This window comes from Camelus dromedarius, chromosome 23 (genome assembly GCF_036321535.1).
Source record: "Camelus dromedarius isolate mCamDro1 chromosome 23, mCamDro1.pat, whole genome shotgun sequence".
Lineage (NCBI taxonomy): Eukaryota > Metazoa > Chordata > Mammalia > Artiodactyla > Camelidae > Camelus > Camelus dromedarius.
Genome location: NC_087458.1, coordinates 18,941,522 through 18,960,800, shown reverse-complemented (window position 1 = coordinate 18,960,800; position 19,279 = coordinate 18,941,522). Strand labels below are relative to the sequence as shown.

At 35.7% G+C, this 19,279-nt stretch overlaps 1 protein-coding gene across 5 annotated transcripts in view; it reads right to left on the bottom strand.

Moving 5' to 3' along the window:
• The window catches only part of DNM3 (dynamin 3), a 459,300-nt gene that overhangs the window by 96,568 nt on the left and 343,453 nt on the right, over nt 1-19,279 (bottom strand). For all 5 annotated transcript variants that reach the window (XM_010984527.3, XM_010984524.3, XM_010984526.3 and 2 more), the window contains one exon: nt 6,339-6,450. In XM_010984527.3, coding sequence (XP_010982829.1) covers nt 6,339-6,450 — 112 coding nt within the window. The remainder of the gene's footprint in view (nt 1-6,338; nt 6,451-19,279) is intronic.

Genomic DNA, 19,279 nt, shown 5'->3' with positions numbered 1-19,279 from the left:
GGTCTCCAAAGAAGTGCAATATCGCTGAAAAGACCTCAAACAGATGGGGTTCATTGCATTCCACAGCCGTGCAGCTTTTGATCTACCAAATAAGTTTCAGGAGTTCAAGTATTTTTGCACATTAGGGAATGACCGGCTTCCCTGCTCGGTGGGCAATGCTTCTGTTTGTAGTGGCAACAGTGATGTCACAGAGGAGAGGGCCTTAATCCTTAAAGATGAGAAACATACAAGTGGAGGACATACCATTTCTTGTTTCCTTCAATCACTTCTGAATTGGCTGTTCTGAGAGAGGCATGACAGTCATGACTGGGGAACTGGAAATGCTTGGTAATTCCCTCCACCGCCCTGTGCGGCAGCGTTTACGCTGAGATTCCTGGAAGGACCTCCATTGAAGAAAAACTATCAGCTCTTCAGAACTGGTCATGGAGCTGCTCTGATTTCTGTGGGAAGCACTGCTGATCAAGCTAAGGATGAAGTTATGGATAGCAGGGCTCACACGGGCATTTTCAGTCTTGCACACAAGACTGCTGAGTAAATGCATGGGCGTGGTCATCACCATATTAATAAATATTTATGGGGGTCTGGGGCCATGCCTCTTCTCCCCCTAGAGTGACATAGAGACCTTCTCCCCTAACTGTCATCTGCCACAGAGAGAAGTTCAGCTGTGGAGTCTGTCCAAAAGGGTTTTCTGAAGTCCCCAAAAAGACCTCATTCTGGGATGGTTTCAACCTCCAAGGCAGTCCCAAAAGCATGAATCACTACTGGGAGAGTCATGAACCCAGAGATACAGAGACGTTCCAAGAAGTTTCACCTCTTACCATCATTTTTCATCTCTTAAGAAATCACAAACTAGAGGGGAAGACCATCTATCCATACAGCTAACACACCTTGTCAAAAGTTCTGAGGTGCAGGATTCAACAAATAGGCAACATAGGATTTGCACCATGTTAATTTCCAGGGCATGCGTGAATCTACAGGCTGCTTCTTTCAGACACCAGCCAACCAGCAACCTGGGGGCAGGCTTGTGAAGCCTCACTTCCCCTGACAACCTCTACGGCTCACTCCAGACTAAGTGATGGAGCCTTTGAGGCCAGCCTGTCCACAGGGCAGCATGACCTCAAGACTCCACTAAGCAATTTGGTTTCCTCAGCCAACAGTTGGGGAAATTCTCCCTCCCACGTCCAAATCTCACTGATAGTTTCCAAAGAAAAGAGAACTACTAAACTGGGAATTGCTTCCCTGACACATTAATGACTGTCAGTAACAATAATAAAGGTGACACGGCATTGAATACATTCATCCAGTTGCAGGCACCCAGCCAGGTGTGATGAGCAACTAAGTATTCACTTAATCCTGTAAAACCGCTCAGAGGAAGGTATTATTATTTTGAGTTTAAAAAAGAATAAACAGCTAGAGAGTTAAGTAAGTTCCTAAGCCACATGGCTCATAAATGAAAGGGTCGGGGTTCTAACTCCAGTGGATTTGACTTAAAGTCTACCTCATTTCAACGCACACAAAATGTTCCAAAGAATTTGGAATTCCTTTGTGTTTATATATAAATTAAGTCATATTGTGAGCCGACAAAACTGCCAGAAAAATTAGTCATTTGTTATACCACATTCTTAACAGATATTTAATTAAATTCACATTTATTTTTCACACTTCTAGAAAAAATTTATGTACATGTGTCATAAAAGTTTTTAAATGGTAGCCTGTAGCTATTGATACACACACATACACACACACACACACTTTTTGATACTCCTTAATCTGAGGGGGAAAAGGTATAGAAAAAGAAAAGGAATAAAGTTTTAGATAGAGAGGTTAATCACAAACTCAGCAGAGAAACTCAGCTTTAGGGGGACCCAGATTCAGTCCCCACCCTTGTTTCAACTTTTCCCAAATATTTGAAGGAATGTCTCATCAGTTAAAAAAAAATGCAGCTATTAATTAATTCCATTAGAAACATCTTTACTTTGAAACTGTGTAACATCCTATACACTTCTTTAACAATTTTATAGTGGCTATAATTTCAATTTAATGGCCAAGGGAAATAGAAACAAAAAATAAAATTCTGAAAATCCAAATTCAGATTCAAATCTATTTTTAAAATATTCTGTCTGCTCAGAAAGATCAGGTGATGGTGGAATGCTAAATTCTGTGGCTCAGAGAGGTTACGTTGAAGTTCATGGAGTAAGTCAGCAGTGTAGTGGGAAAGTGAACCCAGGACGCCTCACTCCCATTTTAGGGTCACATACTGCAAATGCTCAGACAAGAATCTACATTTAGCTTTGGATCCAGAAAGTTTAAGGGACTGAAGGTAATTGGAAAATGCACATAAGAATATAGCGGGACGGCTGTACTTTATATAGATATCTACGGTAGCTTTTTTAAAAATCACATTATACAGTAATTATTTATTTGCACCTCTCTCCTCTACCAGACTTAGAACTCCTATCAAGTAAGAACTGCCTCTCCTTTCATCTTTGAATCTCTGGAGTCCACCATAAAAGCAATGGATGAAGGGAAGGAAGGAAGTGGGAGAAGACAGTGAAAGAGATGGAAAGAAAAAAAAAAATTTGCAGAAAACTCTGAGAAATGACCTAAGAGACAGAAGGACCAGGGTAGCAGAACATCATGATCTGAATGACATCGAAACATTCCGCCACACAGCCCATGACAGAAAAAGACACAGTGAAGAAAAGCAAGTTAGAAAAAAGCATGCAACCTTAGTTGAAAAAAAATTTGTCTAAAATACCAATTCATTCAAATTTGGGTGATGGCTGTTTATCTAAATGAAGCCAAACAGGTAACTCATGGTAAAAAAGAATACGAAAATGAATATATGTGAGTTCATGTATGACTGAAGCACTATGCTGTACACTAGAAATTGACACGCTGTAAACTGACTATACTTCAATAAAAATATACATATACCAAAAAATGAAGCCAAACATATATAATTAAAAAAATAAACTATGTAGATTCTTTTTCCAGTCAAAATAGAAGTGTCTTGTGTAGAAAACAGAACTTTTTGAGTCTGGACTCAAGTCCATGTATGACACATCAATGTTCCATCGTTAGGGTAAGGACTGACTGATTTGCTCTTGACTCAATGGTTTATTGATACAAAATCAGAAACACAAAAGTCCTAAAAATTTACTTAGAAAGAGACATCTGTTATTAGGTTAATCTGACTTCATTTAATCTTTCTAAATTAAGAAAAACTCTACCTAAAATTATCGCTTCCCCCAAATCTAAGAATGTTCATGAAATGCAATGTGTAGATAAGCATTCTACTTCGATTGCTTTCAGTACGTAGCTGCCATTTAGACATCTGAAAGTCAAGCAATCGTGTAACAGAAGCTGCAGAACTCCACAGTGCATAAGAAATGCAAATATTATTTATTATGAAAACTGAGAAAAGCAGTGTTCTTGGCACACCGCCAAGTTTAATTTCCTGTCATGTCTTTGGCATGTAGTAAAAAGCCCCTTTGTGTCGATTTTCCAAGTAACTGTACCAAATGTGTGTTAATAAACAAAAGTGATGTGAAAAGAATCAAAACAGTTTGTGTAGGACAACTCCAGATTTGCTTTAAATTGAGCAGTCTAATTTTAAAAAGGCAAATATTTCATTGAGCATCTTCTTTTGTATAGAGCTATGCATACATGAAAATTCAGATGCATAAAAACAGTTCACTGGGGGATGGGTAATTTTGCTTTTCCAAGACAGTTTTCCCTCATAAGAGATGCATTACATAATTTTTTTTCAAAGCAAACTTGTCTACTGCATTTAAAATAAGTTTAGTTGACAAAATCATGACTTAGGAAAACATTTTCACAAACATTACAATTCCTTGGAAGGAAGACACACATACAGACGTATTGATACTTTATACAACCAAGCATATCTGGAAGATAGAAAACAGCATAAAGTATTCACAATCTCATGGGCTATATTATAATAGTGTTTTAACTCTCCTCTACTTGCTTAAGTAATTAGTCTGTGATGAAAATGATAATTATCATCATCATTATAAAGAAAAATAGAGGACTTATTTGTGTTTACCCTGTTCAGTGCTTTCCCTGCATTGTCTCATTTAATCCTGTCAACAACCACGCTACAGGGCACTCTTGTTATCTCTACGTTAGTCATGGGAAACTTGAAAGATAAAAGGGCTACGTATCCTTCTTCCAAAGATCTCACAGCTGGTATGTGAGCATCAGGAATTTCAATCTAGGTAGTTTGACACGGAAGCCTGTGCTTGAACCCACATGTTGTATGGCTTCTCATAACACTCAGTCATTATGAAAATGTAAATCTCATCATGTCACTAACTGGCTTGAAACCCTTTGATGGCTTTCCAGTTCACTCAGAATAAAACTCAAATGCTCACCACTTCCTTCAAAGCCTACATAAGCTGGCCCCTGACCACTTTCGGAAATCATCAACCACTTTTGTCCTTCCTCATCGTGTTCCAGACTCTTTTGCTGCCCTTCTAAGATACTGAGCTGGCTTTGCACTTGCTGGTCCTCTCCCGTGAACATGCTTCTTCAGCCTTTCATTCATTAACTCCCTCGCTTCCTTCAGGAGCCTACTCAACTGTCAACGCTTCAGAGGAGCCTCCCCTGATCACCTTTACTAAAAGAAAGCTCGCTTGCCCCTCACTTTCAATGTCTGTCCCTTTAATTCAGTTTATTTTTTGTATAACTTATCACTCTGTTAAATCACACTGTGATACAATTATACAGTTATTCAAGTCACTTGTTTAATGTCTGTTCCTTGGGGGCAGGACCTAACTGTTCACCTCAGTATCACTAGAGCCTAGAAAGAAGCCTGGCAAAAAGCACGTTCTTGACAGGCTTCCATGGAATGAATGAATAAAAAATTAAGTCTATGTGCAGATTGAATATAGAATGTTTGTGAAGTTAAACACACTACCATGAATGGACAAGAAAAGAGCAAATCAGTAATGATCAGAATTAACAACAAAAATAGAAGTGGTACTCTACTCTTTCAAATGATTTTCCGTGTATGGTCTTCAGAGTGGTATGTACCTATGCAAACATGTATGTAATATAACTGATAAAAACTGGACAACAAAGATTAAAATTGTATACAGGTACCTCTGTACCTGGGTATCACCTGGAAAAGGCCTGGTTTGACTTTGTTTGGAGGGCACAGGGTGTGTTGTAGGGGGTTCACTGTTTTAGGTGCTAACCAGACAAGTGAAGGTTAAGATGGAGTTAAGGGGTCTAGGGATGAGCCAAAATAACAGCAAGGAGGAGAACGTTTGGGCACAAATCCTCAATCCTTTACCCCTGGGACTGTGCTAAATTCTATTGTAACCTCAGGGATACGGTTGGGTCTGAAATGCCCTCCAAGAGGCTTCAACTTCCCACAGTGTGCCCACATCTCAGACTTTCTCTTGAGAAGACTCTGTCCCTATGCGGGTATTAGAAAGAAGCCAACCTGCACCAGATCAGCTCAGCCCTATAAACTGACTTAGAGCCAATCTGATAAGCAGCATAAGGATCAAGCTGGACTAAATTCCCGAGGCTTAGTTTCAGCACTTTACATGTGGGGGGAGCCTGGATAGTACAACACCTCGGGGGGAGCGAGTAAGCAGTGAGAGCCACTCATCTGCAGAGTCTGTTTAATGGTGTGTGTACAGATGTTGGGTGGGAATTTTGAAGTTTAAATCCAGACTAGTCTGTGCAATATTACATTTTCCAAAGAACACCAATAGAAGGTCTGTTTATTAACTTGAATGAGACAAGTGTCTCCAAGACACTTGAAATATATTAATAAAGGTAAGTGGGAATAGCAATATAATATTTTTTTGTTCTTTTATACTCACAATGACACTAACCAGAGTTTAATTTTGGATACAGGTAGTACAAACATAATGAAAGGAAGTAACTTTTTATAAAAATAAGTACATTTTAAAGAATATGAAATAGTGTTATGATTCATGATATAAATACTACAACTATATGTTATAACCAGAGTGTTATAAACTGCTTATATGAATACTATCACAACTGTAGAATAGCATATGAAGGAAAATAAAATTTTAACTTAAAACAAATAAACTGTCTCTTGGTTTGAAATCACATGTTATGTTTTATGGCAAAGTTGGGCATTTTCTTTAATAAATATATGGATAAACTTCTTAAAACAGAAATCTAATGGATAAAAAGAAATATAAGCAAAATATCAGTTAAAACTATGCCAAATTAAGTCAAATGAAAACTAGTTTTTCTAGCATATAGTATGTAAAAGTATGTTTTTTTAAAACGTTAATAATTTTAAATAAGAGATATATCCAACTTACTAAAGATTTGTCGGGATAAACTCCAGCTCTTAGTAGAGATGCCTTCCAGCTGTCTACATCCTCCTGAGAATCACATGCCAGCTCAAGGAAGCGATAGTCCTTGTATACATTCCTGGAATTAAAAAAAAAAAATCATGCTTTTAGTTTTGAGCCAAATTCAAAATGGTTTCATATCACTTCAGACCATGCTGATACAAATGACAGTCCAAAGGGAGAGTTATCTGACAATCACTGGAGAAAAACAAAAACAATGTATTGTATTTAAAATTATTAGTAAATTCCTTCATGTATGTATTACACAATTTAAAAACCCTCACATTAAAGAATTCAGAGTCATCTCTACCACTAAGCAGTAAGAAGGGAAGGGAATACAAATGCTGTCAATGTGATACACTGAGCACCAGCGGAAGGGAAGTTCTGAGAGGAATAGATTTGCTACTGCCTAGTAACTAGATCAATTTCTGAAACAAATTTATAAGTCTAAATGGCTAATAAAACTTTAAAATGTGTGGCAATAATTCTAAAAAAAAACCCTAGAATATTATGCTGGATTCAAAACAGAAAAGCTCACCAATACTGTGAAAAGAAAAGAATGTTAACTAGTATTTAACAGAGTAAAATGTCAATTAAGTCCATATTTATAACTGGGACAATACTGTAATTTTATTTTTCCTTTCCTAGTAATAAAATAATACACAAGATGTAATATATGCCCATTTTGAAAAATTTGGAAAGTAGATAAAAGCATAAAAATGGATACAATCATTCATTTTCTATTTACTGATAAACTTATTTCTTTATATTCTTTTGTTCAATGCATTTCTCACACAGCTGAGGCTCTCTCTATGTATCTTTATTAATTTTGTGTCCTTTACAGTTACTATTATATCATGATCATCTACTTATGCTATTACATCTTAATCAACATCAAATTATAATGGTACAATATTCATTAATATAAATGTGTGATAATTGACTTGATCTCCTAACATTACACACTTTCCTTTTTTTACAATCATAAGTAATGCTCAAATATTTTTTTCCATAAGCCTTTGCCTTACTATTTTAATTTACTACTACTATTTTCCGAGTATAGACTCCTATATAGTTACAGGATCAAAGTTATGATCATTTTTTAAGACACTAATACACATTCTGATCATCTTTCCAGAAAAGATAATCCAATGTAGACAGATTCTAGGCAATATACAAGATTAACAATCCTTTTCTCTTCTTTTTCTTTCCCAAGGTGTTCTCATTCATGCCTAACAGTCTCAATTTCCACCTAAACCCAGATGGCTCACGTATTTCCATCTACTGTCCAGACATGCCCCAGATTCACGCTGCCTATTGACCTCCCCCCTTGAGTATCTCAAAGGCACCTTGACATGAATGACTGAATTGGGGATTTCCACCTGGATGTTCCCATTTCAGGCAGCAGCAGTGTAATCCAGATTCTTTGCAGGTATCTTAGACATCTTCCACTCCCATACCCCTCCTTCCATTCTTCCATCTGAAAGTGGTATTCCTCTTGTATATGGACCACCAACTTATTAACATCTCTCCCTGGGCAATTACAATAGCCTCTTCACTAGTCTCCCAGCATCACATGGCCACTTTAAATTTGTTCTCTACACAGCAGCCTCATCATCTTCTGAAAATGTGAATCAGATATTTTTAGCTCTGGCGTAAAACACTCCAATACTACCTGCCTTAAGGAAAAGACCACACTCACCATGATGGCCTACAAAGCACTGTGTGGTCTGGGCCGCCGTTCCCTTCCTCTCCAGCTTCTTTTCACACTCTGTCCTCCGCTGCTCTTTCAGTCACACCTGCCTTTTACTTCCTCAATGTGCCATGCTTCCTCCCCAGATCTTCACTATTCTGCTGTCTCTGCCTGCAACTCTCTGTCCTTCCCTCACTGCACAATTAACTCCTACTCCTTCTTGGAATCTCAGCTCAGTCATGGCTTCTTCAGACATCACTTCCCTGACACCCCTATAGGTCAGCTCCTCTTTCATACATTTTTCATATTTCTACTTACCTCTCCTTCATAGTACTAGTCACAGTTCTGATTTCACAATTACGTGTGAGTTTCTTTCTCTCTCCCTCCCTCATTTAATTATTTTAATAATGTCTATCTTCCCAACTAACCCATAAGCAATATTAGGTAGGACACGGAATGTACATTTTTATGCTCATCATTGTATCCCTGAAGGATTCAGGGAAGATGACGGGTCTCATGCTTTGCTTCCTCCACATTTCCAAGTCAGGTCAAACACATCTTCTTTTGTTAAGTCAAGCAGACACTAGAGCTGTTGCGGTACTTCTTTGCTCTGGGATGAACAAGAGCCGTGGGACCACAGCAGGAGAACTCTAAGGCAAGGACCATCATGTATGCAGCAGTCTCTTGGCAGAGCTCACCCTCAAAGATCACAGGACCTTTGGGTGTTCCTAGTCCTCTGCCCCAAGGAAGTGTGGAGGGCCTGAGTTTTCTCTAAGCTAATACAGAAGAAGCGCTCCCTCCAGGTGTCTCAATAGGTAACTGGCAAACTGCCTATTTCTGGCCTTGGTGACTGAGATGTCTGTCTTCCCACGCTCACAGGACCAGTTCCCTTAAAGCACCCAGCAGCTGGACCTGTGCCACAATGAAAAAGGAAAATAAAAGGACACCTAAAGAGGAGTAACAGCCAGAGAAAGAAAGAAGGCGGCGATCAGAGCAGTCCACCAACAAAAGAGAACTGGTGGAAGTAGCAGAATAATAAATATTTGAGGAGATACAAGCATGACATTAGGAAAGACTTCCTGGAACTAAGATAAATAAGCAAATGTTACTAAAAATACAAGAGGAACCTGAAATAACTATATGCATGTACTTACTTAAAATATAAATATAAAAAAATTTTAATGATTGCTTTCAAATTCGATATAGCAGACAAAATAAACAAGCACATAAACAGTATAATTGATGAAGTAAATTTAATAGATTCCTTTATCACTTAAATAGAAGATGAAGATTTTTCATTATTCACAAACCATTTACAAAAATCTGTCACACACTTGGATCTACACACATATGCAATGTCAGCTTTAAGAAATTTTAAAAAGGAGAAACTGTATAAATCATATTCTTTGATCACAAAACCAAAAGAAAAAGAAAAAATGAATTTCTAAAGAAAGACTAAAAAAGAACAAAAACTTTAGCATATTTCTAGATAACCCCTGTATTACAGAAAACAAAACAAAGTCATAAATTATTCAGAAGGCAATTAAAAAATATAAATATCATATCCAACCAATGGAGCACAGCAAAGGTTGTAGGAAAATTTAAGGCTTTAAATATGCTCATCATTTAGAGAAAAAGAAAAAAAAGTTAATATTCATCTACAGAAATGATAAAATTATGATTAAAAAAACAAAATAAGCCAAGAAAGGAAATGAACATAGATTAAAGCCAAAACTAAAGAAATAGGAAATATTAAAATAACATAAAGGATAACGACATCCACAAGTATTTTCCTTTTTAGTAACAGATAATACACTTATAATCCTAATTAAGGGAGAAGACAAAAGAACACAAGATCACAAATGATAGAATAGATACCCACAAACATAGGAGATTGAAAAAATTAAAATAAAATACTTTATGTGGTCCTATATCAAAATTAAGAATCGAGAGGTAACAACATCCTAAAAAATGTAAGTCATCAAAATTAACTCAGGAAGAATTGGAAAATCCAAGTGGCTTTTACAAAACTCTACTAGAATTAATAAGATACTTGTTTAAAAGGCTAAACACTGACTGCAAGACAATAAACGAAAATCGACGGCTTTTCTCAACACTCCCAATGACTTAGAAATGGGAAAATACTCCGTTCACATTAGAAGAAAGCCTATAAAATACACAAAAATAATTTTTTTAATTAAGAAAATTATAAAATCTTCTTGAATAGCATAAAACAAGATCTTCATAAATGGGAAGACATTGGACGTGTTTGATTTGATTACACTGTACTCTTAGGTCTACAAAGTGACTAGCGGATAGCAGGTATTTAAAAAATATTTATTCAATAATTTAATAGTGACTCTCCATCAAAGCTTTAATATTTTTGCTAAAGTGGTTGAACAGTTTTACATATTTATAGAAATGTTCTTTGTTCTGATTTCATTACATACTTTTTGTATATTATTGTAATGATTTCTCATTTTTAAATTTACATTTGCCTGACCTATCTTTGTCTGTCTCTTCTTTTACTTTTTGGCTTTTGTCCATTTATTTTACTTTTTAAAAAGAAATATTTGTTATCAATGACAACAGTATAGTAGGCTTTTATTTTTCAACCCAATTTGAAAAATCACCTCCTATGATTAGGAAAGGTTTAATCACGTTTATTTTTTGACATAGCTGTAAGCTTTTAGTTTTGTCATTTTGACACGTGTCTTTTTTTTTTAAATGTTCTTCACTGTTTCCTTTGTGTGTGTTGATAAATGAATTCCCTTTTTCGTTTCCATTTTTTTAGTGGTTTTCAGTTTTACAAGTAAGTGATTATCTTTAAGTTTTCCAAATCATTCTTGAATTCATTTTTGTATATAAAATTCCTGTATATAAAATTCAGAAATAAAATAATAATTCCTTTTGAGGGATCTAGAAGATTTTACTTTCCACAGTATCTCATGACATTTACTAATCTGTCTAGAAATATTGACCAAGAATATTATTTCTGATTTATTGTTTTCTCATCTCTTTAAGAGTCTCCTTTTTTTTTTTAACTTTTGTATTCAATTTTGCTATACTTGAGTAATTATTTAGATGGAACTCTGTATGTTTAACTCGAATAAATATTTATCACCAGGCATTTTCCATCTGGGCTTCCCCATTTGTAAATTCTTACTTGGATTATTTTTTTGAGTTGACTTCAAAGCAGAGTTGGCTATCTGAATTTCTGGTTGGTGTAGTATCCACATTTCTCACCTTGATTCAGTGAGTAAGCAAAGAAATTTCTTTTTGTTGTCTTCCTGTTTAGCCCCATTTTTTTTTCCCTTTATCAGGGTAAAGCATGCACTGGTCAATCACAGAATTTCAATCCACTTCACTCCATGAGTCTTGTAAGTAGTTGACTGACATTGCTATTTTCTAGGGTTTTCAAGACTTTCCATCCCTGTTGTATATGATTTTTTTTTTTTTTTTTTTTTTTGGCTATAGCAATGAATGGAGAGGGGCAGAAGAGAAACTTCTAACTTTTCACCATCTCATAAGAGAAATCATCTCATTTAATCTTCGTAGCAACCCTGCAAAGTCGGCCATAGAGCTGTCTTACAGTTGAGGAAACTGAGATTGAGAGAGATTAGGTGACTTTCCCCAAATCACCCAGCCAATAAACAGCACAACTTGGGCCTACCACAGTCCTTGACGTGTAGCCTCCGTGAAACAAAGATTACTTGAATGAATGAATGAATGAATGAATGAATGAATGAATGAACTATCAAATGAACTTGGACTGTGCTTATTTTTAAAACCTCCTTTTTCTTTTTTGACTGGATCCTTAACTTTCTACAGAAAACCCAAGATTAAAGAAGTTTGAGACAAACCACAATAAGCAGAATGAGTAATTTTAATTAAAATGGGACCTATTTAAAAAGCAATGTATTTTCCAAGTATGACAGTTTATTGTTGGAAAATTTGAAAGGTCATATCTTTGCTACAGAGCAGAAAGGGTAATGGATAATCTTGATGGAATCAAAATTCATCAGTTTTTAATTATCCAATTACCTCTCTACCATAGCTCTTAGCTACCACTTAGGTCTCCCTCGGAGGCATTTTTCACCACACAGCAGGAGTTCCTCTGAGAAGTAAAGGTATGGGGAAGGCAAAGCTGGACAAATTGCAGGGGAGCTCTTGGCCAGCTGGAAAGCATGAGAAGTAGGGAAGGTACAAACTTTCCACATTCTCTACGCAGATCTGAAGAATTCAGCTTTGGCCCATTCTTACTGACCTTTCTCCAGAGTATTTTCTTTCAGGGGCTCTTCACATGGAAAATCTTGATTTTTTTTTTTTTCCCCTCAAAGGAGAGCCAAATTCTTGAGAGGGAAAATAATTATCTGGTTGAAACATTAGAAGAGGGTCAAAGGCTTCTGGTGGCTTTGGCTGCTTCGTTTTTACCCATTTTTGAAGCTTCGTTTTAGGCTGTGTCTAGACATCCAAGGAGAGTTGGATACAGGTCTGAAACTCCGAACTGAGCTGATTTACTGGAAGTCTCATAAATTCTGTGGACGCAGCTTCCAGGTTCTCACCACATGCTGTAGCTGTATAGATAACCCGCAGCCATTTGTACTGACTGCATTTTTTTTGTTTGTTTAGTCTATTTCAGCTGCAATCATGCAGATATGAGCTTCTGAATGATTTCACTATGAAATCAAGCTGAACTCTGTTTTATAGTTTGAAGAAATAAAATTCAACATTAAAAATGAGCATGAGAAATCTTATCCCACAGGTAAAAAGGATTTTAAGTGTTACACTGAAGAGAATATGACCACATGGTGAGCCCATGTTTTGATTTTATATATATAACTTTCATTCACATCATAAGATTGCCTTTGGATGTTAAAAATGTAAAGTTTAATTTCCTTGTCTATGACAGGTCTTCAAACATCTGGGACCAGACAGTATGTGTCCCTTAACTCTTCTAGTCCTCAAGCCAACACTTCTGCCAATTTTGCCAAGTCATTTTCATATGAAGAGGTCTCTAGATAACAAAGCATCCTTCTTGAACTCTTGTGAACTTGCTCTACTGTAAATGGGTTTTCTGAAAATAAGATGCCAGCAACCAATCACAAAACTCCAGATGCAGTATTATTCAGATGCAAGGAAGAAGTCTGGCAGAGTTTTGCCCACTCCCTGGACAGTAAACTTTTACTAGTGTAAGTTAAGTAAAATGCAGTAAAATAAAGACCATGAACACCTATTGAAATCCAGGCTGTTCCATTTATTATCTTATATGATATTGAAGCTAGAACACTCCCTTACACCACACACAAAAATAAACTCAAAATGGGTCAACCTCTTTGAATTTTAGTTTACTCATCTATAAAATGGGGATAATAAGAGTATCTACCTCTGGCTTACTATGATACTAAAATAAGGTTGTGTGTGTGAAGAGCTTGTTTCATACCATATCCAACATGAGATGAATACAGAAGTAAAATACATAAAATACAAATATTATTATTATGCATTAGTTTCATTGCTTTAAGGTCCTTTGCACTTGACCTTCTATAAAACCAGACCTCTCCTGTACTAAATGCATACAGACTTTTTAAAACACAAGGAAAATTTACGTTTAATAGTATTACATTTCATCTGGTTAGTTTTGGCCCATCTTCCAGTTTACTCAGATGTTCTGAATCCTGATTCTGGGAAACAATATATTTACAATTCTTCCTGTTTTGCATTATCTGTATATTTATGATAAAATATGCCCATGTCATTATCAGTCATTGGTAATCATAAAGTAGATCTAAAACAGACCTCAAAAGATACCATACTAGAGAGAGAAATAAAAGGGATCCAAATCGGAAAAGAAGAGGTAGAAGTGTCACTACATGCAGATGACATGATATTATATGTAGAAAACCCTAAAAGGTCCACACAAAAACTACTAGAAATAATTGTAGAATTCAGCAAGGTAGCAGGTGACAAGATTAACATTCAAAAATCGGTTGCATTTCTTTATACTAATGATGAATCAACAGAAAAAGAAAGTAAAGAATCAATCCCCTTTAAAATAGCACCCAAAGTAATAAAATATCTAGGAATAAATCTAACCAAGGAGGTGAAAGACTTATACACAGAAAACTATAAAACACTGATGAAGGAAACTAAAGAAGACTTAAAAAAATGGAAAGGTATCCCATGCTCCTGGATAGGAAGACTCAATACTGTTAAAATGGTCACACTGCCCAAGGCAATCTACAGATTTAATGCAATCCCAATCAAATTACCCAGGACATATCTCACAGAACTAAAACAAATCATAATAAAATTTATATGGAACCACAAAAGACCTAGAATTGCCAAAGCATTACTGAAGAAAAAGAAAGAGGCTGGAGGAATAACTCTCCCAGACTTTAGACAATACTATAGAGCTACAGTCATCAAGACAGCATGGTATTGGTACAAAAATAGACATATGGACCAATGGAACAGCATAGAGAGCCCAGAAATGAACCCAAACCTTTTGGTCAACTAATCTTCGAGAAAGGAGACAAGAATATACAATGAAATAAAGACACAGTCTCTTCAGCAAATGATGTTGGAAAAACTGGACAGCAGCATAAAAATCAATGAAGCTAGAACACTCCCTTACACAATACACAAAAATAAACTCAAAATGGGTCAAAGACTTAAACATAAGACAAGATACAATAAACCTCTTAGAAGAAAATATAGGCAAAACATTATCTGACATACATCTCAAAAATGTTCTCCTAGGGCAGTCTACCCAAGCAATGGAAATAAAAGCAAGAATAAACAAATGGGGCCTAATTAAACTTACAAGCTTCTGCACAGCAAAGGAAACCATAAGCAAAACAAAATGATAACCTATGGAATGGGAGAAAATTTTGCAGATGAAACTGACAAAGGCTTGATCTCTAGAATATATAAGCAGCTCATATGACTTAATAAGAAAAAAACAAACAGCCCAATCCAAAAATGGGCAGAAGACCTAAACAAACAATTCTCCAAGGAAGAAATACAAATGATCAATAGGCACATGAAAAAATGCTCAATATCACTAATTACCAGAGAAATGCAAATCAAAACTACAATGAGGTGTCACCTCACACCAGTCAGAATGGCCATCATTCAAAAGTCCACAAATGACAAATGCTGGGGAGACTGTGAAGAAAAGGGAACTCTCCTACACTGCTGGTGGGAATGCAGTTTGGTGCAGCCACTGTGGAAAACAGTATGGAGATTCCTCAAAAGACTAGAAACAGACTTACCGTATGACCCAGGAATCCCACTCCTGGGCATATATCCAGAAGGAACCCTACTTCAAAATGACACCTGCACCCCAATGTTCATAGCAGCACTATTTACAATAGCCAAGACATAGAAACAGCCTAAATGTCCATCGATAGACAACTAGATAAAGAAGTTGTGGTATATTTATACAATGGAATACTATTCAGCCATAAAAACTGACAACATAACACCATTCGCAGCAACATGGATGTTCCTGGAGGATGTCATTCTAAGTGAAGTAAGCCAGAAAGAGAAAGAAAAATATCATATGAGATCGCTCATATGTGGAATCTAAAAAAAAAAAAAAAAAAAGAACATAAATACAAAACAGAAACAGACTCATAGACATAGAATACAAACTAGCTTGTGGTTGCCAAGGGGGAAGGGGGTGGGAAGGGATAAACTGGGAGTTCAAAATTTGTAGATACTGACAGGCATATGTAGAATAGATAAATAAGATTATACTGTATAGCACAGGGAAATATATACAAGATCTTGTGTTAGCTCACAGCGAAAAAAATGTGACAATGAGTATATGTATGTTCATGTATAACTGAAAAATTATGCTCTGCACTGGAATTTGACACAGCATTGTAAAATGACTATAACTCAATAAAAAATGTTTAAAAACAAAAAAAGAGATACCATACTAGAATTGTATGTTCCATTATATGGTCCACTGGGTATCAAGAGTAAGACCTAATATTTAATGATAAATCCATATAAATGGACTATCAAGTCATGTCTATTTCCTATCATGTATATTCCAAAAGACTACATCAAGGTCTAAGTATAGTATATCTACTCAATTCTATTAAAACATTCAGAGTCAGTTTGGTTGAACTTGATTTTTAAGATTCAAAGAAAGTTCCTATTGGTTACTGATATCCCTTCTAAATAATGAAAAATAACAATTTTACAATTAATTATAAACTTATATAGCAGAACACTGATGATAAACTCATCAATCAAAATTTCCATTTTGTTATCCCTTTTGAAAAGCTGGAAGACAGTCTCCTCTGTGGACGTTTACTGATCCACTGATCCTACCATATTCCCACTCGTCATCACCCTCCTTATGTTTTTATTCTGTGCATACTCAGTTTAGCACCATTACCACTACACTGCGAACCTTCAATCCCCTTTCCTATCTTTACCTTCACCATTTTGTTTATCTAATAAAACTGAATTATTTTCCTACTTAGTTCCTGCATCCAAGTTGCTAAAGAATGCAAGAAGAAAACTAGACAATTGTGCCTACTATACTCACTTAAATTTATAATTACAAATATCAAATGGGCACCTAACTTTTCCAGACTTCCCTACTGTGTAATTCTGTAGTCAATATGCCTTCTCACTGTACTAGATGATTACTTCATACCTTTTCTTCCCTCGAATCTCTAATATACCATCTGCTACTCATACTCAGTGATAATCTTGCTTCATACGTCGTAGAAAAACATACACAATCTGATGAGAATGATCCATCTTCTTTCCACCAAATCCACCAGAATACCTGAATTAGCAACCACAGACTCTGCCTTCCCCGTCTACCATGGAAGACCAAACCCTCAACTTATACACCGCGTCCCATCTCTTCTAATGTCTTTATGTACTTCCTACAATCACTCCCTTTCTCTTCTACTACAACAATTTATTCCTTCCTACTATTGGGCCATTCATATGGCATACTAGCATGCCTCAAAGGCAAACATTTAAAAACACACACAGACTTTCTCTTAACCTTTCTTCATACCCTAAGAACTGCCCCATTTCTATTTGACTTTTTAAAAACACCTTTATTGTGGTATGATTCCTGTACAGTAAACTACACATACTTCAGATGTACAATTTGATGAATTTTGATAGATATATACACCAATGAAACTACCACCACAATCAAGACAGCTAACATTTCCATGACTCACCAAGAGGTACAAATTTCAAGTTCCCAATTTATCCCTTCCACCTCCTTGAGTTGTCTTGAATAGTTTTCTCCATTCTGTCACCTCCCATTCTTTCCTCAATCCACCCAGTGAGATTTGTGATTCTGCTACTTTGCAGATACCAGCCTTATCAAGGTCATGTGAGTACATCTTGCCACTGCAAATGCTCAATTCCCTGTCTTCATGTTACTTAGCTTCACTGCAGCATTAGACATTGTTGATCACTCCCTGTCTTCAATCATTGTCTTCTCAAGACTTACGCAACATCACACTCTCCTGATTTCCACATTTCTACCTCACTGACTCCAGCTTCTTAATCTCTTTAGTTGTTACCTCTTCTTTTGTTAGACTTTTAAATTCTGGAGTGTCCCAAGCTCCTCTGATGGTCTGGACTTTCTCCAAGGTAATGTCTATCTGTAGCTTTAAGTACCATTTAAATACAGATAACTCCAGACCTCGACACTAAACTACAAACTCCTATATATCCAAGCCACCATCTTCTCTCATCTGGATGATTGTGACAGCTTCCTAACATCTCCTTGACACCTCTCTTGCTCCACTCTACACAAAGAAGCCACAGTGATCATGTATCAAATCAGCACTTTTTATCATCCTCCAATGACTTCAAACTGTGAACAGGAAAAAAATCCAAACTTTTTGCCATTACTAATGTATGTTTCCAACCTCATTTTCTCTTGTTTATGCTCCTCCATCTGCAACAGAAGTTCATTGATGGAGCTCCGAATGTTCATCAATGTATTTCCACTATTTTCCAGTATTTATATTATATAGTAGGTACTCAATAATGTTTGTTGGCTAACTAACTATTCTTTCAGTCTTACCTCAACATTCAAAATTCTTCAAAGAGTAATGACAATGAATCAATCATACCAAGATGTTACATTATTATAAATTGAGAATCAAGCCTGTGATTTTAATAATATGAATTTAATAAGCTAGGACTATGAATTATTTTCATCTCTTATAGACAATATTCCTGATTTCATGTACTTACAATAAAAATTACTTTAATCAAACTAGAAATTACGATTAAAGTTAAATAGAAAAGAACCACAAACCACTTAAAATAAAGTAATCCCTCCCTAAAAACCCTTGTATCAAATAGCAACTTAAAACCATAATGACACACTATTTGCTAAATAGACAAAATAACATTACACATCAGACTGAAACTCAGGACATGTAGCCTAAATTCTATTCAGAGGCAAAATCATAGTCATGTACACCTTATTATTAAAAAAAAATACATTGGCAGCACTGAATTTAACAAGTTGGAAAATTATAAAACTAAGTAGAGCAAAATATAGGATATAACAGATGTTAGGAACTAATTATGGAAAACTGAATTATCACTGACAAATTTAAGAATCTGTTCTTTAATGAAACAATGAAACAAAGCTTTGTAAAATCTGGTAAAGAAAAGATGAGAAAATCAAAATCAGACATGTGAGACATGATTTAACAGAGAGAAGATCAAATTATTTCAAGTGATGCTAAGTGTACCTTTATGATAGTAAATTTATAAGTATCAATGATGGATACAATTTCTAGGGAAATATGAAATAAAAATCATAAAATCCCAACTGACCAATATCCACAGGATAGACTGGAAAAAAATTAAAACTTTTCTTGAAAATAGATCTTAGAGGGCTTTATAGGTCTTCCTTTCCAAATTTTAAGGGTAATATTCTTTCATGCAGGACATCTCAGAAATATTAATAGGCCAATACACACTGTAAATCTCCAAGAAATGAATATGTAGAATTCCCCAAGTTTACTTGACCCTAGAATCTTTTTTCCTTGAACTTCTCATAGGACTAGTGTGCACTTTAAGGACAAAACTTTGGGATATATCTCTACAAACCAATCTCACCTATGAATAAAGATGTAAAACTCCTAAAAAATATATTAGGAAATTGAATATAATGAAATGTATGGCCTTGAATTGT